Source organism: Oncorhynchus kisutch, linkage group LG12 (assembly GCF_002021735.2).
Source record: "Oncorhynchus kisutch isolate 150728-3 linkage group LG12, Okis_V2, whole genome shotgun sequence".
In the NCBI taxonomy this organism is placed as follows: Eukaryota; Metazoa; Chordata; class Actinopteri; order Salmoniformes; family Salmonidae; genus Oncorhynchus; species Oncorhynchus kisutch.
Genome location: NC_034185.2, coordinates 35,995,161 through 36,020,874, shown reverse-complemented (window position 1 = coordinate 36,020,874; position 25,714 = coordinate 35,995,161). Strand labels below are relative to the sequence as shown.

Below are 25,714 nucleotides of genomic sequence, written 5' to 3'. Positions count from 1 at the left end.
TGATCAGGCCTACCACTGTTGTGTCATCGGAAAACTTAATGATGGTGTTGGAGTCGTGCCTGGCCATGCAGTCATGAGTGAACAGGGAGTACAGGAGGAGACTGAGCACGGACCCCCGAGGGTCCCCCAGTGTTGAGGATCAGCGTGGCGCATGTTTGGTTACCTACCCTTACCACCTGGGGGCGGCCCATCAGGAAGTCCAGGATCCAGTTGCAGAGGGAGGTGTTTAGTCCCAGGGTCCTTAGCTTAGTGATGAGCTTTGAGGGCACTATAGTGTGGAACACTGAGCAGTAGTCAATGAATAGCATTCTCACATAGGTGTTCCTTTTGACCAGTTGTGAAAGGGCATGGTGGAGTGCAATAGATATTGCATCATCTGTGGATCTGTTGGGGCGGTATGCAAATTGGAGTGGGTCTAGGGTTTCTGGGATAATGGTGTTGATGTGAGCCATGAACAGCCTTTCAAAGCACTTCATTGCTACAGACGTGAGTGCTACGGGTCAGTAGTTATTTAGGCAGGTTACCACCTTAGTGTTCTTGGGCACGGGGACTGTAGTGGTCTGCTTGAAACATGTTGGTATTACTGACTCAGACAGGGAGAGGTTGAAAATGTCAGTGAAGACACTTGGTCAGCGCATGCACGGAGTACACATCCTGGTAATCTGTCTGGCCCTGCGGCCTTGTGAATGTTGACCTATTGAAAGGTCTTACTCACATCGGCTACGGAGAGCGTGATTACACAGTCATCCGGAACAGCTGATGCTCTCATGCATGTTTAAAAATATATATATATAAAAATAAACATGGGGCCGACAGAGATGGTCACTTCGCTTTGAGTCCTTAGGAAACGATGCAGTATTTTTTTAAATGTATTATTTCTTACGTTGTTACCCCAGGGAATCTCAAGTGTTATTACATACATACAGCCGGGAAGAACTATTGGATATAAGAGCGATGTCAACTTACCAACATTACGACCAAGAATACGACTTTCCCAAAGTGGATCATCTGTTTGGACCACCACCCAGGACAATGGATTTAATCCCAGAAGCCGACCCAAAACAACGGCGTTGCAGAAGGGGCAGACGGAGCGGCTTCCTGGTCAGGCTCTGTAAACGTGCACATCGCCCACCGCTCCCAAGTATACTAGTCGCCAATGTCCAGCCTCTTGACAACAAGGTAGATGAAATTTGAGCAAGGGTTGCCTTCCAGAGAGACATCGGAGATAGTAACATTCTCTGTTTCACGGAAACATGGTTCTCTCGGGAAATGGTGCCAGAATCAGTTCACCCACTGGGCTTCTCCATGAATCGCGCCAACAGAGATAAACACCTCTCTGTGAAGAAGAAGGGCGGGGGTGTATGCTTCATTAATGACTCATGGTGTAATCATAACAACATACAGGAACTCAAGTCCTTCTGCTCACCCGACCTTCTTTACAATCAAATGTCGGCCATTCTACCTACCAAGAGAATTCTCATCAGTTATCGTCACAGCTGTGTACATTCCCCATCAAGCAGACACCAAGACGGCCCTCAAGGAACTTCACTGGACTCTATGTAAACAGGAAACCATATATCCTAAGACTGCATTTATTGTAGCTGGGGATTTTAACAAAGCAAATTTGAGAACAAGGCTACCTAAATTCTATCAGCATATTGATTGCACTGCGCGCGGAGGTAATACACACGATCACTGCTACTCTAACTCCCGCGATGCATACAAAGCTCTCCCTCGCCCTCCCTTCGGCAAATCCGACCACGAAGCCATCGTACTCCTTCTGTCTTATAGGCAGAAACTCAAACTGGATGTACCAGTGACTAGAACCATTCAAAGCTGGTCTGACCAATCGGAATCCACACTTCAAGATTATTTTGATCACACGGACTGGGATATGTTCCAGTCAGCCTCAGAGAACAACATCGATCTATACGCTGACTCAGTGAGTGAGTATATAAGGAAGTGCATTGGAGATGTTGTACCCAATGTGACTATTAAAACCTACCCTAACCAGAAACCGTGGATGGATGGCGGCATTAGCTCAAAACTGAAAGCGCGAACCACCGCATTTAACCATGGAAAGAGGTCTGGGAATATGGCTGAATATAAACAGTGTAGTTATTCCCTCCGCAAGGCATTCAAACAAGTGAAATGCCAGTACAGGGACAAAATGGAGTCGCAATTCAACGGCTCAGACACGAGACGTATGTGGCAGGATCTTCAGGAAATCACGGGCTACAAAAGAAAACCAGCCACGTCATGGATACCGACGTCACACTTCCAGACAAATTAAACACCTTCTTTGCCCGCTTTGAGGAAAGTACAGTGCCACCCTCACAACCTGCTGACAAGGACTGCCCCCCCTTCTCTGTGGCCGACATGAGTAAAACATTTAAACATGTTAACCCTCACAGGGCTGCTGGCCCAGACTGCATCCCAAGCCGCGTCCTCAGAGCATGCTCAGACCAATGAATATGTTTACGGACATATTCAATCGCTCCCTATCCCAGTCTGCTGTCCCAAACATGCTTAAAGATGGCAACCATTGTTCCTGTGACCAAGAAGGTAAAGATAACTGAACTAAACGACTACCGACCCATAGCACTCACTTCTGTCATCATGAAGTGCTTTGAGAGACTAGTCAAGGATAATATCACCTCCACCTTACTGGCCACCCTAGACCCACTTCAGTTTGCATACCGCCCGAACAGGTCTACATACGATGCAATCGCCATCACACTGCACACTGCCCTATCCCATCTGGACAAGTAGAATACCTATGTAAGAATGCTGTTCATTAACTACAGCTCAGCATTCAACACCATAGTACCCTCCCTCCAAGCTCATCATCAAGCTGGAGGCCCTGGGTCTCAACCCCTCCCTGTGCAATTGGGTCTTGGACTTTCTGACGGGCCGCCCCCAGGTGGTGAAGGAAGGAAACAGCGCCTCTTCAACTTCAGGAGGCTGAAGAAATGTGGCTTGTCAACCAAAACCATGACTAACTTTTACAGATGCACAGTCGAGAGCATCCTGTCGGGCTGTATCACAGCCTGGTACGGCAACTGCAACGCCCTCAACCACAAGGCTCTCCAGAGTGTTGTGCGGTCTGCACAGTGCAAACTACCTGCCCTCCATGACACCTATAGCACCCAATGTCACAGGAAGGCCAAAGAGATCATCAAGGACAACAACCAACCAAGCCACTGCCTGTTCACACCGCTACCATCCAGAAGGTCAGTACAGGTGCATGAAGCTGGGACCAAGAGACTGAAGAACAGCTTCTATCTCAAGGCCTTCAGACTGCTAAACAGCAATCACTAACTCAGAGAGGCCACTGCCTACATTGAGACCCAATCACTGGACACTTGAATTAATGGATCACTAGTCACTTTAAACAATGCCACTTTAAATAATCACACTTTAATAATGTTTACATATCTTACATTACTCATATCATATGTACATACTGTATTTTATACCATCTATTGCACCTTGCCTATGCCGCTTGGCCACCGCTCATCCATATATTTATATGTACATATTCTCATTCACTTCTTTTAGATTTGTGTGTGTTAGGTAGTTGTTGGGGAATTGTTAAATTACTTGTTAGATATTACTGCGCTGTCAGAACTAGAAGCACAAGCATTTCCCTACACTCGCATTAACATCTGCTAATCATGTGTATATGACCAATACAATTTGATTTGACTTGCTACTTGCCTCAAAGCGAGCATATAAGTAATTTAGCTCGTCTGGTAGGCTTGTGTCACTGGGAAGCTTGCGGCTGTGCTGCCCTTTGTAGTCTGTAATAGTTTGCAAGCCCTGACACATCCAACGAGTGTTGGAGCCAGTGTAGTACGAATCGATCTTAGGCCTGTATTGATGCTTTGCCTGTTAGATGGTTCATCGGAGGGCGTAGCGGGATTTCTTATAAGCTTCCGTGTTAGAGTCCCACTCCTTGAAAGCTGCAGCTCTACCCTTTAGCTCAGTACAGATGTTGCCTGTAATCCATGGCTTCTGGTTGGGGTATGTACGTACAGTCACTGTGGGGATGACGTCATCAATGCATTTATTGTGTCATGCCCTGACCGTAGATTGCTTTGTATGTTTCTATTTTTATTTGGTCAGGGTGTGATTTGGGTGGGCATTCTATATTTGTATGTCTAGCGTTGTTTATTTCTATGTTTCGGCCGGGTATGGTTCTCAATCAGGGACAGCTGTCTATCGTTGTCTCTGATTGGGAATCATACTTAAGTAGCCTGTTTTTCCACTTTTAGTTATGGGTAGGTGTATTTCTGTTTAGTGTTTGTTACACCTTGCAGAACTGTTTCGGGTTTTCCTTTTGTTATTTTTGTATTCAGTTCCTTATATTAAAGATGAACATGTATCCCACTGCATTTGGTCTGATGATTGCTCTTCTTCCGATGAAAGCCGTTACATATTGATTATGCCAGTGACTGATTTGGTGAACTCCTCAATGCCATCGGAAGAATCCCGGAACATACAGTATTCCGGTCTGTGCTAGCAAAACAGTCCTGTAGCTTAGCATCTGCTTCATCTGCTCAGGTCACTGGTTCTTCCTGCTTCAGTTTTTGCTTGTAAGCAGGAATCAGGAGGATATAATTATGGTCAGATTTGCCAGGTAGAGGTAGCGTGAGGTAGAGCTTTGCACGCGTCTCTGTGTGGAGTAAAGGTGGTCTAGAGTTTTTTTCGCCTCTGGTTGCACATTTAACATGCTGGTAGAAATTAGGTAAAATGGATATGAGTTTCCCTGCATTAAAGTCCCCGGCCATAGTGCCACCTCTGGATGAGCATTTTCCTGTTTACTTCTGGCCGTATACAGCTCATTGAGTGTGGCCTTAGTGCTAGCATCGGTTTGTGGTGGTAAATAGACGGCTACGAAGAATATAGATAGTGTGGTCTACAGCTTATCATGAGATACTCTACCTCAGGTGAGCAAAACCTTGAGACGTCCTTAGATATCATGCACCAGCTGTTGTTTACAAATATACATTGTCCGCCACCCCTTGTCTTACCAGAGGCTGCTGTTTTAGCCTGCCGATACAGTGTGCAACCCACCAGCTGTATGTTATTCATGTCGTCGTTCAACCACGACTCAGTGAAAGATAAGATATTATAGTTTTTAATGTCCCGTTGGTTAGATATACGTGCTTGTAGTTTGTCCACTTTATTATCCGATTGTATGTTGGCCAATAGTACCGATGGCAAAGGCAGATTAGCCACTCGTCGCCGGATCCTTACAAGGCACCCCGATCTCCTTTCGCGATATCTCCGTCTTTTTCTCCTGCAAATGACAGGGATGAGGGCCTTGTCGGGTGTCTGGAGTAATCCCTCTCGTCCGGCTCATTAAAGAAAAATGATTTGTCCTGTTCAAGGTGAGTAATCTCTGTTCTAATGTCCAGAAGCTCTTTTCGGTCATAAGAGACTGTAGCAGCAACACTGTGTACAAAATAAGTTACAAACAATGCAAAAAAATATAAAATAGCACGGTTGGTTAAGAGCCCATAAAACGGCAGCCATCCCCTCTGGCGCCATTAGCAGTATCTTTGGCAATTAAGTTTAGAAATGTGGAAACGTTCAAGTTAATGCAGGCATTAACTGATGAACTGCTTTTGAAAATCGTAATAATTCCTCAAAAGTCTCTACTCAACTAGAGGCGTACAAAGTGTTATTTACCTTGGGTAATGTAATAGCTGTCATATAAAATGTTTAACAACATTTTCTGCTGACATAAAGAAAATGATTCAATTATGATAGTCAGCAAAGCTCACTCAAGATTGTGTGTGTGTCTGCATGTGTGCATGTGTGTTTGTGGGAGAGAGTGTGTTAACTGGTATCAGGACAAATAGTAAGATAGACCTAGCAGTGGCTTGCATGCAGAAGTGGTGGAGAATTGAACATGTGTTAGTAATGAATGAAATGATGAAAGTCGAAAGCATCACAACAGACATTGTCACGGTGTATTTGTTGTTGTTGTTACATTTTCTCTGCAGGTAGTTGGACTTTGCTACCAATCCCAAATGAAACAATCAACAGTATTTTGCCGATGACACAACAGTGATCACCGACAACGCCGAGACAGCCTATAGGGAGGAGGAGTCGCCTGGCAGTGTGGTGCCAGGACAAGAACCACTCCCTCAATGTGATCAAGACAAAGGACATTATTGTGGACTACAGGAAAAGGAGGACCGAGCACGCCCCCATCCTCATCGATGGGGCTGTAGTGTAGCAGGTTGAGAGATTCAAGTTCGTTGGTGTCCACATCATCAACAAATTAACATTGTCCAAGCACATCAAGACAGTATAGAAGAGGGCACAACAAAACCTATTCCTCCTCAGGAGATTGAAAAGATTTGGCTCGCTATGTTGCCTTGTATTATTGTATTTTTTGAGTAAAGTACGTTGATTACTCATATCTGCTGTCCTGCGCCTGACTCTCTACACCAGCTACCTTTACACTACCCAGATTATTTGCATTGCCCCCCCCCTCTCTTTTACAGTTCTGCTTCTCTCTGTTATTATCTATGCAGAGGCACTTTAATAACTCTACCTACATGTACATGTTACCTCAATTACCTCGACTAACCGGTGCCCTCACACATTGACTCTGTACCGGTACCCCCTGTATATGGTCTCGCTATTGTTATTTTACTGCTGCTCTTTAATGACTTGTTCTTTTTATTTCTTATTCTTATTTTTTAAACTGCATTGGTGGTTAGGAGCTTTTAGGTAAGCATTTCACTGTTGTATTCGGTGCATGTGACTAATACAATTTGATTTATTTTGGATTTGGAGAGATATTGTGAGGTAGATGGGTTTGAGGAGGGAGGTAGAGGAGGTTTGGAGAGGGGAGGGAGGTAATGAGGCGGTATAGTCTGGGTTTGAAGAGAAGATAGTGGATGAATTTGGAAAGGGGACGGAGGTAGAGGATGAGGCAGATGTCTGTCAGCTGTCAGAGTGCAGCAGAAGTGAGTAAATCACAGTAAATTAGCTAGGCCACTCAATAAATGTGTCTTATCTGGTTAACATGACAGAAACACATTCTCTCTCCGCTGGATCTGAGAGTAATATAAACCAACCTGTTTATCTGTCAGCGTAGATGTATGTGGACCATTCCCCCTCACACATTGATTGTGTTGATTTTGTAGTACAGATTTTGATTTTGTAGAAACATAACTTGTGTTACTTGTCTTAACTTGTGTTATCTAAAATGTCCTGGTTGATTCCTGCTTAGATTATACTTCCATCTATTTATGATAGGACAAAGTTGAGATTTTCGCCTAAATAGACATGCCCAAACGTAATTTCTTTCCATGAGATTGCCATAAACAATAACTGGTAATGTTGCATAGTCTTAGAAAGGTCTAGAACTCACCTTTCCGGTCATTTTTAAAAATAAATTGCTTAGGACACAAACTCAAGTACATAGCGCAAATATTATTGAAATAGGAAAAATCATATTTGATTTTTTCCCTATTCAACAACAGTGAGGCAATAGGGCTCGAAATGACTGAAATGGTTTCTGAATATAGTAGCAATCCAATTATAAATGACCTACTATAAGATTTCACCATTCTTATAACTGTAAAATAAATATGATCATACTTACAGTACAATATTGGCATTATTTCATATAATTGACAACAGAGACTTTTATTCTCAACGTCCACTGAGCAGCACAGCGACACCATTCAAATGTGTGCAGACTCATTACAACTTCAACTTAAAACACAAAGTGATTTCATCCATCTGTGACCAAGGGAAATTAGTCTTGTTTAAATTCTATGAAATGATTTTGTATTTTTTCCTGTTGAGAGCTAAAAAAATCAATGTGAGAACATCACAGCAAGATGAAACTACTATTGTGCATCCGCAAGACCAGGGATGGGCAACCGGCGGCCTGCATTCAAGAGGGGGGCTGCTAACATGTTTTGCTCGCAATGTGGTGGGGGGGAATGCACATGTGGGTACGCAGACCATGATGAGTTGAGATTTTTTGTGGCCCCCGCCCCCAGCAAAGTTTTATATACAGTACCTGTCAAAAGTTTGGACACACCTATTCATTCAAGGGTTTTTCTTTATTTGTACTATTTTCTACATCAAAACTAAGAAATAACACACGGAATCATATAGTAACCAAAAGAGTGTTAAACAATCAAAATATATTTTATATTTTATATTCTTCAAAGTAGCCAACCTTTGCCTTGATGACAGCTTTGCACACTCTTGGCAGTCTCTCAACCAGCTTCATGAGGAATGCTTTTTCAACAGTCTTGAAAGAGTTCCCACATATCCTGAGCAGTTGTTGGCTGCTTTTCCTTCACTCGACAGTCCCACTCATCCCAAACCATCTCAATTGGGTTGAAGTTGGATGATTGTGGAGGCCGGGGCATTTGATGCAGCACTCCATCACTCTCCTTCATGGCCAAATAGCCTTTACACAGCCTGGAGGTGTGTTGGGTCATTGTCCTATTGAAAAATAAATTATAGTCCCACTAAGAGGAAACCAGATGGGATGGGGAATCGCTGCAGAATGCAATGGTAGCTATGCTGGTTAAGTGTGCTTTGAATTCTAAATAAATCACTGACAGTGTCACTAGCAAAGCACCCCCACACCATCATACCACCTCCTCCATGCTTCATGGTGGGAACCACACATGCTGAGATGATCTGTTCACCTACTCTGCGTCTCACAAAGACACGGCAGTTGGAACCAAAAATCTCAAATTTGGACTCGTCAGACCAAAGGACAGATTTCACCGGTCTAATGTCCATTGCAAGTCTCTTCTTATTATTGGTGTCCTTTAGTAGTGGTTTCTTTGCAGCAATTTGACCATGAAGGCCTGAGTCATGCACTCCTTTGAACGGGCTGCAATCTGAGGTGCAGTTAACTCTAATGAACGTATCCACTGCAGAGGTAACTCTGGGTCTTCCTTTCCTGTGGCAGTCCTCATGAGAGCCAGTTTCATCATTGCGCCTGATGTTTTTTTCGACTGCACTTGAAAAAACTTGACAATTTCTTGAAATTTTGACTGACCTTCATGTCTTAAAGTAATGATGGTCTGTTGTTTCTCTTTGCTTATTTGAACTGTTATTGACATAATATGGACTTGGTATTTTACCAAATAGGGATATCTTGTATATCAACCCTACCTTGTCACAACAGAACTGATTGGCTCAAACGCATTAAGGAAAGAAATTCCACAAATTAACTTTCAACAAGGCACAACTGTTAATTGAAATGCATTCCAGGTGACTACCTCATGAAGCTGGTTGAGAGAATGCCAAGAGTGTGCAAAGCTGTCATCAAGGCAAAGGGTGGCTACTTTGAAGAATCTGATTAACAATTTGTTTAACACTTTTTTTGGTTACTACATAATTCCATATGTGTTTTTTCAGAGTTTTGATGTCTTCACTATTATTTTACAAAGTAGAAAATAGTAAAAGTAAATAAAATCCTTTGAATGAGTCAGTATGTCCAAACTTTTGACTGGCACTGTATGTTATGTAGGAAAATGTAAAGTTGTCATCCAGTTGGCTTTGATCAAATTTCTAATATCCTCGCCTACGTGAAAATTCCGTAAGAGTGTATGGCAACTATATGATAGTTCGACGCATTCTGTCAACACTTTTTTAAACTGTAGGTGCCAGTGAGATTGACATAAGAAAGTAGTCCTGTACAGCAGTGTATTTGAATTTTAAAAAGGCTTCTAAAGATTGTCATTTCCACTTCAAAATGAAAGACTTGATTTTCCTTCATGGAAAATGTATCAACTCCTACAAAATGTCAATTAATTATAATCCACATAATAATTCACATTTCCTGTTGCTGTAGAATGATTTTCCTGCTGTAGCAAACTGTCTCAAATTAAGATCCTACATCTGTAGATGTCGTTCTCACTCCTTAGTCACAAACAATGATACACTCTCTGGCACACAATATTGCACAGTAATACACATAACTTTAACATTGAATATTTTAATGTTGTTAGGTTACCCTTGAGGAGATTATATATTATAGAAATCAACGGAACCTGTGAAGGGTACAGACGTAGGATCTTAATTTGATCACCCTGTTGCAGGATAACTTTTCTACAATTCATGAAATGTAAAACTTGTGTGTGACAGTGATGTCAAAAACCTGAGTTTTATATATATATTTCCACCCTATGAGTTTGGAATAATACTGTTAAATAGTACAAATTATAGTAATGCCCATTTAGTGTAAGAGCTGTTTAAAAAAAAGAGTGCTGGAAATGTTAGCCCGTTTTGATCAGATGAAATTTTGGACTGCCTGGTGACATCACCAGGGTGTGAATTAGCTAATAGACCAAGAGAGTTCGAAGCCTCTCTGCCAATGCCAGCTAGTTTTCCGTTTTCCCGTCCACACTCAGACCACTCCCAGACAGTCCTAGTAACATCTTTCCTTGAGAAATTGCTTTTTGCTAAGAATGTGTTTTTTAAAATGATTTTTGACCAACAATCACAGTAAGGTATTTAATTGCTACCCATAAATTATTTGATATTGAGATCAAAATTGCTTCATTAGACCTTTAAAAAGGTTTCTGAATTTTGTGAATTTCCCTTTGAAATTTCAGACTTGATTTTCCCTTATGAAAAATGTCCTGTTACTGCAGGATTATTTTCCTGCTGGAGCAAACTGTTTCAAATTAAGTACCTATATGTTGTGGCATAATTGATTGGATTTAGAGTATATAGTGCTTTACAAAGTAGGGGGAAACTCACATCATCCACCGCCAATGTCTGGCACCCACCTGCGTGATGCACGCCGACCATTTTGTGCCAGAAAGCTCACCACACATCAGCTACAGATGTATGATCTTAATTTGATCACCGTGTAGCGGGAGAGCTTTCCTGCAATGCAGGACATTTTAAAATTGTAGTGTATTTGAGGTTTACAAAGATTTTGGCACGCGTCGCAGGGCAATGTCCCCTTCAATGCCCTGGGATTGCCAACTGAGTGCCCCCAGTTGGCCCTCCAACACCATCTGGTCCCTCATCCAGGGACCACCCTGCATCCCACAGAGGCAAGCCAGCAGTGGGATGCAGGGTGGTATGCTGCATGCATACCATTATGATTGCACTTCTTTTGTATTATTATGATAGTAATATTTTTAACCTATGGGTGGTCCCGGGAATCAAACCCACAATTCTGGCGTTGCAGGAGCCATGCTCTACCAACTGAGCTACAGTAAGTTAATCAATTAATGTCATCATTCCCTTAGTGAGTGTGGGTCGTTGCTGCTGAGGAAGGATCAAACCCCTGTCTGGTGTGTGATTGAAACTCTCATGACGCTTGTCTACAGGAGAACATGGCACGGGCTTGCAGCAGAATGTTTACGTCTGGTGTGCTAGCTAGCTAATCCACACTATTCCATCGACACGACTCTCTAAGACTGCCATGCTTCTACAAACATCAATGGCTCTGCTTCCCTTTCATTGAGTGGAACAAATGCTGTTGTAGTCACTCATCCTCTATTATACTGGGTTCTAACTGCAGCTGGAAAAGAGACTGCCGTTCATTCACTTGAGATCCAAGAAAATAATGCTTATGAGATCAAACAAAAATATTTGTTTTGGGGGGGAAAAACTGGGGAGATTCTGTCAAAAGAATTGAACAATTCCTATATGTGTTCATTAACCAATTCAATGCCAGGTGCACAGTGTTTCCTCCGACACATTGGCACAGTGTTTCCTCCGACACATTGGTGCGGCTGGCTTCCGGGTTGGATGCGTGCTGTGTTAAGAAGCTTGGTTGGGTTGTGTATCGGAGGACGATTGACTTTCAACCTTCGTCTCTCCCGAGCCCGTACGGGAGTTGTAGCGATGAGACAAGATAGTAGCTACTAAAAAAAATAAAAAAATTGGATACCATGAAATTGGGGAGAAAATGGGATAAAATGGGATAAAATAAAAAAATAAAAAATAAATCGCTGTCTGTTTCTAAGAATCTGTAAGATCCTTATTTGCATAAAATAGACAGAGACCAGTTTACCAAAATTAGCCAATAGCATTTATTCTCTATACTGGCGCTGCAGTACAGCTTATATATCACATATAATGTCATAGGTTTTAAAATGTCTCTCCTCCTCTCGACCAAGCAGGTTCAAAAATAAATTCCAACTCACTAGCGCACATACCTGACACACTATACCTGGATTAACTCCTGAAGTCTCACCATAGTCTATTACCACTTAGCAGACAGTTCCAGATAAGGAAAACCTGAAGGGGCTCGCGCTGTCTTATTTTATCGCCACAGAGTTATATCTGAGTTGGTTCAAACATAGGTTAATGATTCTCTTTGCTTACTTTAGACACACACATACATTCCTTCTTCCACAATGGTTTTCATTTCCAATTACCCCTTATCCATGCTACATAACCTCTAATCCCTAGTGGTTAAGTTTCTGAGTAGAATTATTTAATCATTCATGTTAAACCTTGATAAAATCTCTTAACATATTCAAAATAAATTAAATTACTGTGACATTGGGCAAAACACATCTCATAAAAATCCATGATGTAGCACCCTTCCCCAAAAGACTGATATATTCACACTAGCAGTGCACTGAATCACAAAACTGAATGAACAAAAAATTAGGTTTTTCCATGACATAGACTGACCAGATGAATCCAGGTGAAAGCTATGATCCCTTATTAAATCCACTTCAATCAGTGTAGATGAAGGGGAAGAGACAGGTTAAAGAAGGATTTTTAAGCCTTGAGACAATTGAGACATGGACTGTGTATGTGTGACATTCAGTGGGTGAATGGGCAAGTCAAAATATTTAAGTGCCTTTGAACGGGGTATGGTAGTAAGTACCAGGTGCACTGGGTTGAGTGTGTCAAGAACTGCAACGCAGCTGTGTTTTTTTTTAAAGCTCAACAGTTTCTCATGTGTATTATCAAGAATGGTCCACCACCCAAAGGACATCCAGTCAACTTGACACAACTGTGGGGAGCATTGGAGTCAACACGGGCCAGCATACCTGTGGAACGCTTTCAACACCTTGTAGAGTCCATGCCCAAATTAATTGAGGCTGTTCTAAGGGCAAAAGGGGGTGCAACTCATATTAGGAAGGTGTTCCTTATGTTTTGTACACTCAAGTGTTTTAAACATGTATTCTGTGGTATTCTAGTATGGACGTTGAAACGTAGCCTTAGCTTTGGGAACATACTTATTTGGCTTAGCTTAGCATGCTAAAGGTAGTTGCTTAGCTTAGCATGCTACGTTATGTCGGTTAGCTTAGCGGGATATAGACTATTGTTTAGCTTACAGTGCTAAAGACTGTTGCTAAGCTTATTGTGCTAAAGGATATTATTTAGCTTAGCATGCTAATGGTTGTTGTTTTGTATCTCCCTTCCTCCTCTAGCCTATCCCCGGCCTCCCATTACAACCTACTCTTCCCCGTTGGAGACCAGCTCCACCACGCACAGCCAGCAGCCATGGCTGAAGACTTGGACATGCGCAACGAGCTGTCGGACATGCAGCAACGCGCCGACCAGCTTGGAGATGAGGTGAGCAGCACAGCCCCAACCCATGCTACTGTATACCACATTTCCAACAGATTTTTAGACACCTGAGAGACACTCAAGCCTACACAGAAAATCATCCAAATGTAGGCATATGCAACTACACTTCAAAACCATCTGTATGCTTTAGCTATAGAATTAAAACATCTGTATGTTTTAGCTGTAGAATTGAGGAAATGTGAATTTCTCACTCTCCTCTTGACATAAAATCAACTTAAACAGATCCAGTCAAATCCTTCTTGGTTTTTTCCCCGAATACATTTGACAGTATCACACATTGTATCACAATCTAGCCCCACTAGATGACTTCCTCCTGTCAGCAGCAGCCAGCTCCTGTAGAGGACAAGCAGGGCAGATGCACAGGGAGAGTACTGTAACATGCTGATGGCCCCAGCCTCGGGCTTACAGCTTCTGGCTCTGACTGTGCAATGCCAGGGTCTGTGTGTCAGGTGGAGGGAGAGTCCACCTGGTTCCGTTCTTTCATAATAGTGGTGTGTGTGATGTGTATGTGTGTGCGTGCGTGCGTGTGGATAAGTGTTAGTTTATGTGTGTGCCAGACCTAGGATAATTATAGTTGTAACTATGATTTGTTAATTATTTTGAAGCTGTAAAAGTGGTCTACTCCAATGTTGAATTGATTCCATGTCCCTCATGTAATTAATTCTAGGCTATAGGCTATATTATTATTCATATCTAAGAGCCCTCCAAACCATGTGCTTATGATCATATATTTAGACTAATTCAACTAACTGTTGTAGTTTTAGGCTCTTCATCAAGTATTTGGCATCCATCAAATAAATATATATATATATATATATGATTTATAACTTGCATATATTCAATTACCTTCAAATATTTGGTTTTCTGAGAAGTATTCAAAATAGTTTGTTCGCTAGCTGGCCATCAATTGTAGAGGTTGAGAAGGGGTCTGGGATCCTATGCTATCAAAGCAGACTTTATGCAGTTATTTAAAAACAGGGTTTATATCGCTTTGAATGATACAAAAAATTAGAAGCACTGTTTAAAAAAAATCTTATTTGAATTCAAATACATTTACAGTACAAGTTCTTTAATACTTCCACATCTTGAAATGTATTGATTCCACAGTATAGTTGTGATGGTTTCTGTGCCTCTAAAGAAAACATATATTATAACTGACTGACTGTAGTTACATCAGAGTTCTATTTTCGCCATTCAACCTACTGATGCACATTATATTGATATTTTCTTATCAATTGTAGCGGCGTTCTTCGTTTGTTGAAAGAGAGTCGGACCGAAATGCAGCGTGGTGGTTACTCATGTCTTTAATGAAAAAAGTGACGATACATGAAAATAACTTATAAATACGAAAACAACAACCGGAACGTGAAACCTAATTACAGCCTATCTGGTGAAACTACACAGAGACAGGAACAATCACCCACGAAATACAAAGTGAAACTCAGGCTACCTAAATACGGTTCCCAATCAGAGGCAACGAGAATCACCTGACTCCAGATTGAGAACCGCCTCAGGCAGCCACACCCCTAAACATAGCAATCCCAAATCCTATAAAACCCCAATACGAAACCAAACACATAAACCCATGTCACACCCTGGCCTGACCAAAATGTATAACGAAAACACAAAACACTATGACCAAGGCGTGACATCAATGGAATATGTATGAAATGACAGATAATTCATTAGCTTTCCAAATGATCATCATGTTGATTGTATTGGTTATCGATTCCAGTGTCTACGTCCCAATTCCAGGCAATTCCATTTCACAAACATAGGGAGTGATGTCTATGGAGCTTCGTCAACCTACATCTCTGTCTCCACTCATATCTGTCATGTCTTCTCATGCTTTCCAATTCTAACTTTCTTCTCCTTTCTGTCCACAGTCGCTGGAGAGCACTCGTCGTATGCTACAGCTGGTGGAAGAGGTTAGAGAAAGACACCATTCATACTTACAGTGTTCACCACGCCAAGCCAGAATACAATGCAAGCTGTGTCACAGCTCTTAGTGTACTGTACAGTATCTGCCTCAGAACAGTGCATGGTATTGACAGGGGTAAGATACCAGCACCTCTCTGTCAATACTGGCGGAAGAGAGGGGGAGAAAGATACCAGCACCTCCCTGTCAATACTGGAGGAAGAGAGGGAGAGAAAGATACCAGCACCTCCCTGTCAATACTGGAGGGAGAGAGGGAGAGAAAGATACCAGCACCTCCCTGTCAATACTGGAGGAAGAGAGGGAGAGAAAGATACCAGCACCTCCCTGTCAATACTGGAGGAAGAGAGGGAGAGAAAGATACCAGCACCTCCCTGTCAATACTGGAGGAAGAGAGGGAGAGAAAGATACCAGCACCTCCCTGTCAATACTGGAGGGAGAGAGGGAGAGAAAGATACCAGCACCTCCCTGTCAATACTGGAGGGAGAGAGGGAGAGAACGATACCAGCACCTCCCTGTCAATACTGGAGGGAGAGAGGGAGAGAAAGATACCAGCACCTCCCTGTCAATACTGGGGGAAGAGAGGGAGAGAAAGATACCAGCACCTCCCTGTCAATACTGGAGGGAGAGAGGGAGAGAAAGATACCAGCACCTCGGACGTGACAAACAGACGAGCATCTGTGAAGATAGAGGGAGGGGCTGTCTGGCGAAAGGGAAGACTTAAGAGGAGAAAAAGAAGGAGAGAGGGAGCTATAAAGGATGAGAGAGGGAGCTATAAAGGATGAGAGAGGGAGCTATAAAGGATGAGAGAGAGAGAGGAATAGAGGGACACATTAGTCAGACTGCTATGAATAATCAGATGATTATGTGTGATAATTGTTCAGCGATAAGAGTGTGTCACCACACAGGTTTGGAGCGCAGATTCTGATTTTAGTTGTTGTCTCTCTCTCTCTATCATCATAACAAATAAGTGAGAACATTTTATTTTTCATGCAAACAAACAAGCAACTGCATTTCCAAATACTTAATGACGGGATCAAGGTGTATCCATCTCCATCTATATGGTTTGCATAATGTGGTAGTGTTGAGCAGAGCTGAAGGGATCAGTGCAGTGCAGTATGGGGATTGTGTTTGATTAGGACCCCCTGGGAGTCATTCTTTACTACTTTGGGATTTCTCTGGGAACCCGAATGCTAATTTACAGCATAAATTATAGGGTGGCAGGTAGCCTAGTGGTTAAGCTTGCTGGCCCAATAACCAAAAGGTTGCTGGTTCAAATCCCCTAATTGCTCTGGATAAGAGCATCTACTAAATGACAAAAAAAAATGTAACAAATATTTATACACTGCAGTGGCTGTGTATTGCTCACCTCAAATGTTGATATTCTCCTCCTATACGAATATGCTAATGTTATCAGGCTGTTGCGATTCGGACAATGTTACCCCTATTGTGAGATTTTTTGTTGTTGAGCAAATCGCAAGACCTTGATCTAACTTTGTCTAAAGCGTGAGGTGTCTCTGACGGTGTCATCCTGTTTTCCTATCACGTTGCCTTGCCCTCTAATCTCCATTCTACATGGCTTCTGTATACTCCCTTACTGATCCTACCTCTCTCTTTCTCCTTGTTTCCTTCCTTTTCATCCCTTCCTTCCTTCCTTCCTCCCCTTCACCCCTTCCTTCTTCTCCACGGTTATTCGGGGAGTAGAGTAAAGATGCTGGTATCAGGACTTTGGTTATGTTGGACGAGCAAGGAGGTAAGTGTTGGATGTCTTCTGGGAGGGAAAACCAATAGGACTTTGTGCCCCGTCTTGCATCTGACTTTTTGCTATGAATAACTTAACAGTGCCTGCTTTGAAGTGGCTAGCTAGAATGACAGATTCTGCTTTATATTTCAACTTGAGTTATTTTCAAGGGCTTTGTGCATTGAAAAAGACAGATATATGGGTGAAGGTACAAAAACACTCAAATAGCAATATTTTAGATTCCCATGTAAACGAATAGAGATTTTCTTGACGGTTGAATTGTTTCCTGTGCACTTGCTCGTAATCCATTAAGTGGCAAATTCCCCCCAAAAAACAAACAAAGAATATAGACATGATTTACACCTGATCATTTTTAATAAAAAATGTAAAACATTATTTCACCTTTATTTAACCAGGTAGGCTAGTTGAGAACAAGTTCTCATTTGCAACTGCGACCTGGCCAAGATAAAGCATAGCAGTGTGAACAGACAACACAGAGTTACACATGGAGTAAACAATTCACAAGTCAGTAACACAGTAGAAAAAAAAGAGAGTCTATATACATTGTGTGCAAAAGGCATGAGGAGGTAGGGGATGACCAATAACAAATGTGATTTAGAGAAAATAATTGCAGGGCCTAAACCCTGGCATTACTACTGGTTTGTTGTGCTTGGAGGAATTGATTAGAGGGCATAATTGTCTTGCCAGAAGGCATTAGCCTCAACCCAGTCTTCTGATTGGCTGGTGAGACTGCAGTAATCAGTTCCTTTTTGGGGAAACCCCACTGACCGTGGACCTTAAGGACACTCTCAAAGTAATCTGCTCATTCCTCTATCATCATCCCTCTATCCACTACTCATCCCTTCCTTCTGCAGTCCATCCGTCCAGCACTCCCTCCACGAAGCCAATTTAGACTGCTGTCTGGTCGCTGACGTGACTGTAAACTGCTCTCTGACTTCCGCTTATTGACCGTGCCGTAGTGGAGAAGCCTGGACTGATGCCGTACACAAGGCAGGATTAAATCAATTAAAAAGGGAATGAAAAATATAGGGTTTGTGAACAAATGTTCTACTAGCAAAGAAATTGATTATGTTGATACTGAGCGGAAGAAAAATACCCGTTCAACATCACCTTATTTCCATTTGACGTTCCTCTTAGTCGCCGCTGTTCAAGTAAAGGTCACATGACTTAGTTGTTTCTACAGTACGTGTGTATAAAAGCATGCCGGGGATTTTTACAACGGTGGACATTATCAATTGGCTTAAGCCTCGACTGCATTCCTGACCTACTCTACTCTACTTTCCAACCTCATTTTACTATAACACGTGCTGCACGTAATTCATACGCAACCTCCGAAACCCGAACATCAGAGTTGTCCATCCACCCACCTACCCGGTATCATTAATCCCCTCCCACACATTTTGTTTTCAATTCATTCCCTGCATTCCCTGAATTGAAATGCAATTTATAAGTTGAAGAATCCTCATATAAAAGATGGTCCATTTTAATTCATGATACACTTTCTGATGAATTGCCTGTATTGATAACTGAATTGACCCCAACCCTGCACGACATCATACCAATAACATCCATCCAGCTACCATATTCATGCCTTGACCCAATGTCCACACTGCCCACAAACAGCTCATCTCCTAGGGGAATGACACTGTAGTATAGGATCGGTAGGATTTCAGATTTGCCGTGATGCTACAGCCATGGCAAACCGTTGATGATGGTATCTTTAGATTTAAAAAACAATAAATCCCCTCGCCAATGAGTAATAAAAGGCTTCTTTCTGTAAAATGAAAATCTAAAGAATAACTGAGACTGCAACTGACAGTCTCAGTTTTAACTTTATTCAGTACCCAGTACTCTCTGGCGTGAAGATCCATCATCACATATTATACCAGTTTACTGATGCATGCACACAATAGAAACTCTTATAGATTATATCATTGTATACAGCTCAATACTGCTCATGACTCATATCTTTCTGTCAAATAGTCAATAAAATTCATTCCACTGCTGTCATCCCTTTGTCCTGACCAGAACAACTCGATCGTGTTGAAGATGGCATGAACCATATCAACCAAGACATGAAGGAGGCCGAGAAAAGTTTAAAAGATTTAGGGAAATGCTGTGGTCTTATCATATGTCCCTGTAACAAGTAGGTACTGACCCAACGAGCCCAAAGGTTCTTCACTTGTGGTGGCGTCCATTTTTTCCCCCTTTCGTCACAGTGAGTGTCTGAATCTGTTGTCTTCTCTTCTTTGTCTTCTCTCTTCCTTCCTTCCTTCCTTCCTTCATTCCTTCCTTCCTTCCTTCCTTCCTTCCTTCCTTCCTTCCTTCCTTCCGTTCTTTCCTTTCCTTTTCTTCTCACGTGCTTCGTTCTGTGGGGGATGAATTACTTGTGTTTAATCAGAGCAACTGGAGCGCATCGAAGAGGGAATGGACCAAATCAATAAGGACATGAAGGATGCAGAAAAGAATTTGAACGATCTAGGAAAATTCTGTGGTATTTGCTCCTGCCCATGTAACAAGTAGGTGATGCTTGCCTGCCTGCCTGCCTGCCATTATTAACCAAGGTGGAAGTGACGTCATAGTGGCCAGCAGTGCGTTAGTCTGCTCAAGCTCTAACCAGACTGACTCCTCCCCTCAATCCTCTGATCCTCTCGTAAGACCTCTTGACACACACTCACACATACACATATAGTACCAGTCAAAAGTTTGGACACCTACTCATTCCAGGGTTTTTCTTTATTGATACTATTTTCGACATTGTAGAATAATAGTGAAGACATCAAAACTATGAAATAACACATGGAATTATGTTGTAACCAAAAAAGTGTTACATTTTATTTTATTTTTGAGATTTTTCAAAGTAGCCACCATTTGCCTTAATGACAGCTTTGCACACTCTTGGCATTCTCTCAACCAGCTTCATAAGGTACCTGGAATGCATTCAATTAACAGGTGTGCCTTGTTAAAAGTTAATTTGTGGAATTTCTTTCCTTCTTAATGTGTTTGAGCCAATCAGTTGAATATATCCCTATTTGGTAAAAGACCAATTCCATATTTTGGCAAGAGCAGCTCAAATAAGCAAAGAGAAACGACAGTCCATCATTACCTTAACAAATGAAGGTCATTCAATCCGGAAAATTTCAAGAACTTTGAAAGTTTCTTGAAGTGCAGTCGCAAAACCATCAGGCGATATGATGAAACTGGCTCTCATGAAGACCGCCACAGGAAAGGAAGAACCAGAGTTACCTTTGCTGCAGAGGATACGTTCATTAGAGTTACCAGCCTCAGAAATGGGCAATTAACTGCACCTCAGATTGCAGCCCAAATGAATGCTTTGCAGAGTTCAAGTAACAGACACATCTCAATATCATCTATTCAGAGGAGACTGCGTGAATCAGGCCTTTGTGGTCAAATTGCTGCAAAGAAACCACTACTAAAGGACACCAATAAGAATAAGAGACTTGTTTGGACCAATAAACATGAGCAATGGACATTAGAATGGTGGAAATCTGTCCTTTGGTCTGATGAGTCCAATTATGAGATTTTTGTGAGATGCAGAGTGAGACGCAGACTACATCTTTGTGAGATGTAGAGTAGGTGAATGGATTAAATCCGCACATGTGGTTCCCACCGTGAAGCATGGAGGAGGAGGTGTGATGGTGTGGGGGTGCTTAGCTGGTGACACCGTCTGGGATTTATTTAGAATTTAAGTGTTAAAAAAGTATTTAGTCAGCCACCAATTGTGCAAGTTCTCCCACTTAAAAAGATGAGAGAGGCCTGTACATTTTCATCATAGGTACACTTCAACTATGACAGACAAAATCTGAAAAAGAAATCCAGAAAATCACATTGTAGGATTTTTTATGAATTTATTTGCAAAATTATCTTTTTAAGTGGGAGAACTTGCACAATTGGTGGCTGACTAAATACTTTTTTGCCCCACTGTAACACAGCATTCTGTAGCGAAACGCCATCCCATCTGGTTTGCGCTTAGTGGGACTATCACTTGATTTTCAACAGGACAATGACCCAACACACCTCCAAGCTGAGTAAGGCCTATTTGACCAAGGAGGAGAGTGTAGGAGTGCTGCATCAAATGACCTGGCCTCCACAATCACCTGACCTCAACACAATTGAGATGGTTTGGGATGAGTTGGACCACAGAGTGGAGGAAAAGCAGCCAACAAGTGCTCAGCATATGTGGGAACTCTTTCAAGACTGTTGGGAAAGCATTCCAGGTGACTACCTCATGAAGCTGGTTGAGAGAATGCCAACAGTGTGCAAAGCTGTCATCAAGACAAAGTGTGGCTACTTTGAAGATCTAAAATCTAAAATATATTTTGATTTGTTTAACACTTTTTTGTTACTACATGATTCCATATGTGTTATTTCATAGTTATGATGTCTTCACTATTATTCTACAATGTAGAAAATAGTACAAATAAAGAAAAACCCTTGAATGAGTAGGTGTGTCAAAACCTTTGACTGGTAATATATGTGCACACACACACACACGACATGATGTCACACACACACACACACACACACACACACACACACACACACACACACACACACACACACACACACACACACACACACACACACACACACACACACACACACACACACACACACACACACACACACACACACACACACACAGTGGTGACTGACAGGAGCCTCAGGTCCTCATGGGTCTCACTCTGGTAATAATCCAGGCAGGCCTCTAGACATATCCCAGAATATCTTGTGGAATCCCCAGACTCGGCTCGGGAGCTCCCCACAGTCCCATCTGTCACAGCCAACAATCAACAAAGGTGTGAGAACAGTGTATGGAGGTTTTCAACCCCTTAACAATGCAGTGTTAGCTTATACAGCATGTAGACTATATTGGAGTTCTCCTCAACAGCATAATAGCCAAACTGAATACTGCCCACAAATGTCCAAACACTTGCTGTCCCTAACTATTAATGCTAGACAGACAGGAGAGGCTTTCTATGGCCCCTGAACACACCAACCTACCAAAAGTCTTGACTCCTATCCTTCTATAGATCAGGCCAAATCTCATCAGCAGGGGCTTCTCCAGGCACCTTCCTCCAAGCACCCTTCTCCAAGCACCCTTCTCCATGCACCATATTCTAAGTGCCATTCTCCAAGATCCCTTCTCGTCCAAGCAAACGTATCGTCACGTAACAGCACCATTCTCCTCCCTCCTCTTGCCGGACTATCAAAGCCACTGTAGCCACTATTACTTTCATAGCCACTTGTGTTACTATTACTTTCATAGCCACTATAGTTACTATTACTTTCATAGCCACTATAGTTTCGATCTAAGCCACTATAAGATTCCAGGACTGCTTGTCAGTTTTCTTCATCTGCATGTAAATACCACAATGGTCAGACACCCAAATAACCTGAGATCTGCAGAACAGATCAGTAATTGCACGTCATGCAGACAGATCTCTGTCTCTCTCCCTGTAACTGTGAACTCTGCACACCCAACACACAAATGACTACTGACTGGAATGACTGGAGAGCATGACCATTGAATGCCATGCATGCTGATGATGCAGCTCATATTAATGGTACACATGTTGAGAAAATGATGCTGATGATGTTCATGATGAACTCCTGTTACTTGTCATATAATTGAGTGCTAAATTGGGTCCCATTAATTTGCCACCATTATGGTAGTGGCTGGAAAAAATTAGAATAAGGGATAATCAGTAATTGTGATAATAATAAACATAAAATAACATTAACTTTTAATCAAATCAAATGTTATTGGTCACATACATGTGTTTAGCACATGTTATTGTGGGTGTAGCAAAATGAATGTGTTTCTAGCTCCGACAGTGCAGTAATATCTAACAACTAATATCTAACAACAGTGCAGTAATATCTAACCAGTAATATCTAACAACAGTGCAGTAATATCTAACAACTAATATCAAACAACAGTGCAATAATATCTAACGAGTAATGTCTAACAGTTTCACAACATATACCCAATGCACACAAATCTAAGTAAAGGAATGGAATTAAGAATATATAAATATATTGACGAGCAATGCCAGAGCTGCATAGACTAAGGTAAAGTAGAATAGAATGCAATTATATATACATATGAGATGAATAGTGCAAAATATATCAACATTATTAAAGTGACTAGTGTTCCATTTATTAAACTGTCCAGTTATTTCAAGTTTATGTATATAGGCAGGAGCCTCTAATGTGCTATTTAACATTCTGATGGCCTTGAGATAGAAGCTGTTATTCAGTCTCTTGGTTCCAGACGCAAACAGGTTATAATAGGCTACTAAAACCAAATGATTATTCTAAAAACAAGTGGATACCACGCTGCATTGCCTATGCAGTAGCCTACCGCCACTCCCACATAGCACTGTGGTAACTGTGTGCCCTCTTCTTCCCATGCAGCCCCAGGGAAGCAGCGCAGATCTAGGTCAGCCAGATCATACATACTGTAGGCAAGATACCCTGTTGACTGAAACCCAGGGCTTCGTTCTAGATATCTAGATCTATACTGGAGACAAGAACTCGATCCACTGGATTTAACCTGTATTGTAGATCTCTTTTCTTATTCCTCATCCAACCATATCAACTTAATCTTCTTCACTGGTAGGATTATTGGGACTATGAGCCTGTGGGTCAAAGGGTTAGTTAACCCTGATGAGGTGTCTCTCTTGTTGTCTGATTGACATCATATCCAAGTACAGTAGGTAGAGCTCTAAGTCCATGGAGGGTATACGGTATGTTACTAAAACAGATTCGGTCTGATCAGGGGACTTGGGAGTTTCTCACTTAAAAAAAATAAATAAAACATACAAATAAAAACATACAAATAAAAACATACAAATAAAAACATACAAATAAAAACATACAAATAAAAACATACAAATAAAAACATACAAATAAAAACATACAAATAAAAACATACAAATAAAAACATACAAATAAAAACATACAAATAAAAACATACAAATAAAAACATACAAATAAAAACATACAAATAAAAACATACAAATAAAAACATACAAAGAAAAAAACCATAAAAAAAAATAAAATACATAAAACGAGAGAGTGATAGAGAACGTTGCAAATGGCACGTCGAAGGAATTGGATAACCTAACTGTTGCATGTAAAACAAATTGTATTACATAACTGAGTCAAGTGAATGTAGGGAGAGAGGAGCGTCGCCAGTGTGCCTGACGGTGTGTGTTTTGCCACCAGTGGTCTGTGTAATCATCGCCTCAGTCCATTTCTATAAATACTAGCTCAGTGGGAGGGGTCAGAATCAGCCATCTTCTCCATCGTCTGATAAAACAAGAAATATCTACCCTCCTCGAGCTTCGAGGTTACAGAAAGGCTTATTCCAACCATGCCATTTGGTTACTTAGAGGAAAGACAGACATGGTTTTAGGGAGAGGAAAGAAAGAGAAGTCAAGATGGACATTATAACTCAGGGTCCTCTTATGTTGAATGTTATTAAAATTAATAATTGCATACAAAACACAGTATGACATACATTTCACACAGACAGACAGTTTGTGATGGTGGTTAATATCTTGACTACTGCAGTGTACTTATAGACTCATTAAAAGGAGCCTGAAGCATAGACTCGCCCAGGGCCTCCTAAGCCACCATAGAAGCTACCTGTCATATTAAGATCTCTGTCAGACAGAGTACATAGCAAATCTAGATACAGCTACATACAGTAATTTGTTTTAAATTCATCTTGGTTAACCTGCTAATAATTAACCTACTACTAATAATATTACATTTTATTTAAAAAGGACATTTCTTGCACTCAAGGCACTACAGGTACTACATAAATATTACTTACCCCCTGAAATAGAGGAAGCCAACATTTTGTCAAAGACCTCATCATCTGACCAAGAATGCCTTAATAAGGCACTGTTCACTGATTGACCTTAAAGGGATACTTCCTGGTTTGATCATCTACTTCCCCAGAGTCATATCCAACTCGTGGATACCATTTGTATGCCTCTGTGTGCAGTTTGAATGAAGTCACTAATGAACATTAGGGCAAATGCTAACTAGCATTAGCACAATGGCTGGAAGTCTATGGTAACTGCTAGCATGCTAGTAGAGACCATAGACATCCAGTCATTGCCAACATCCCAAAGTATCCCTTTAACACTACCTGATATTATTATGTTTTATTTTACTAGGCAGTCAGTTAAGAACAAATTCTTATTTACAATGATGGCCTACCGGGGAAAAGTGGGTTAACTGCCTTGTTCAGGAGCAGAACGACAGATTTATACCTTGTCAGCTTGGGGATTCGACCCAGCAACCTTTCAGTTACTGGCGCAACGTTCTAACCACTAGGTTAACCACCTTCCACCCCAAAATAACACATCCTAGATAGATTCACGGCGTGAACAAAATACTTG

The 25,714-nt window shown here is 41.5% G+C and overlaps 1 protein-coding gene across 2 annotated transcripts in view; it reads left to right on the top strand.

Annotated features, from left to right (window-relative positions):
- Positions 1-25,714, top strand: part of snap25a (synaptosome associated protein 25a) — a 42,464-nt gene that overhangs the window by 11,761 nt on the left and 4,989 nt on the right. Inside the window, exons 2-5 of one of the 2 annotated variants that reach the window (XM_031837473.1) lie at positions 13,416-13,560; positions 15,462-15,503; positions 17,216-17,264; positions 19,302-19,419. In XM_031837473.1, the coding sequence (XP_031693333.1) occupies positions 13,489-13,560; positions 15,462-15,503; positions 17,216-17,264; positions 19,302-19,419 (281 nt within the window). In that variant the 5' untranslated portion in view covers positions 13,416-13,488. Of the gene's footprint in view, positions 1-13,415; positions 13,561-15,461; positions 15,504-17,215; positions 17,265-19,301; positions 19,420-19,674; positions 19,793-25,714 lie in introns of both variants that reach the window. The other variant, XM_031837472.1, reaches the window with a different exon arrangement.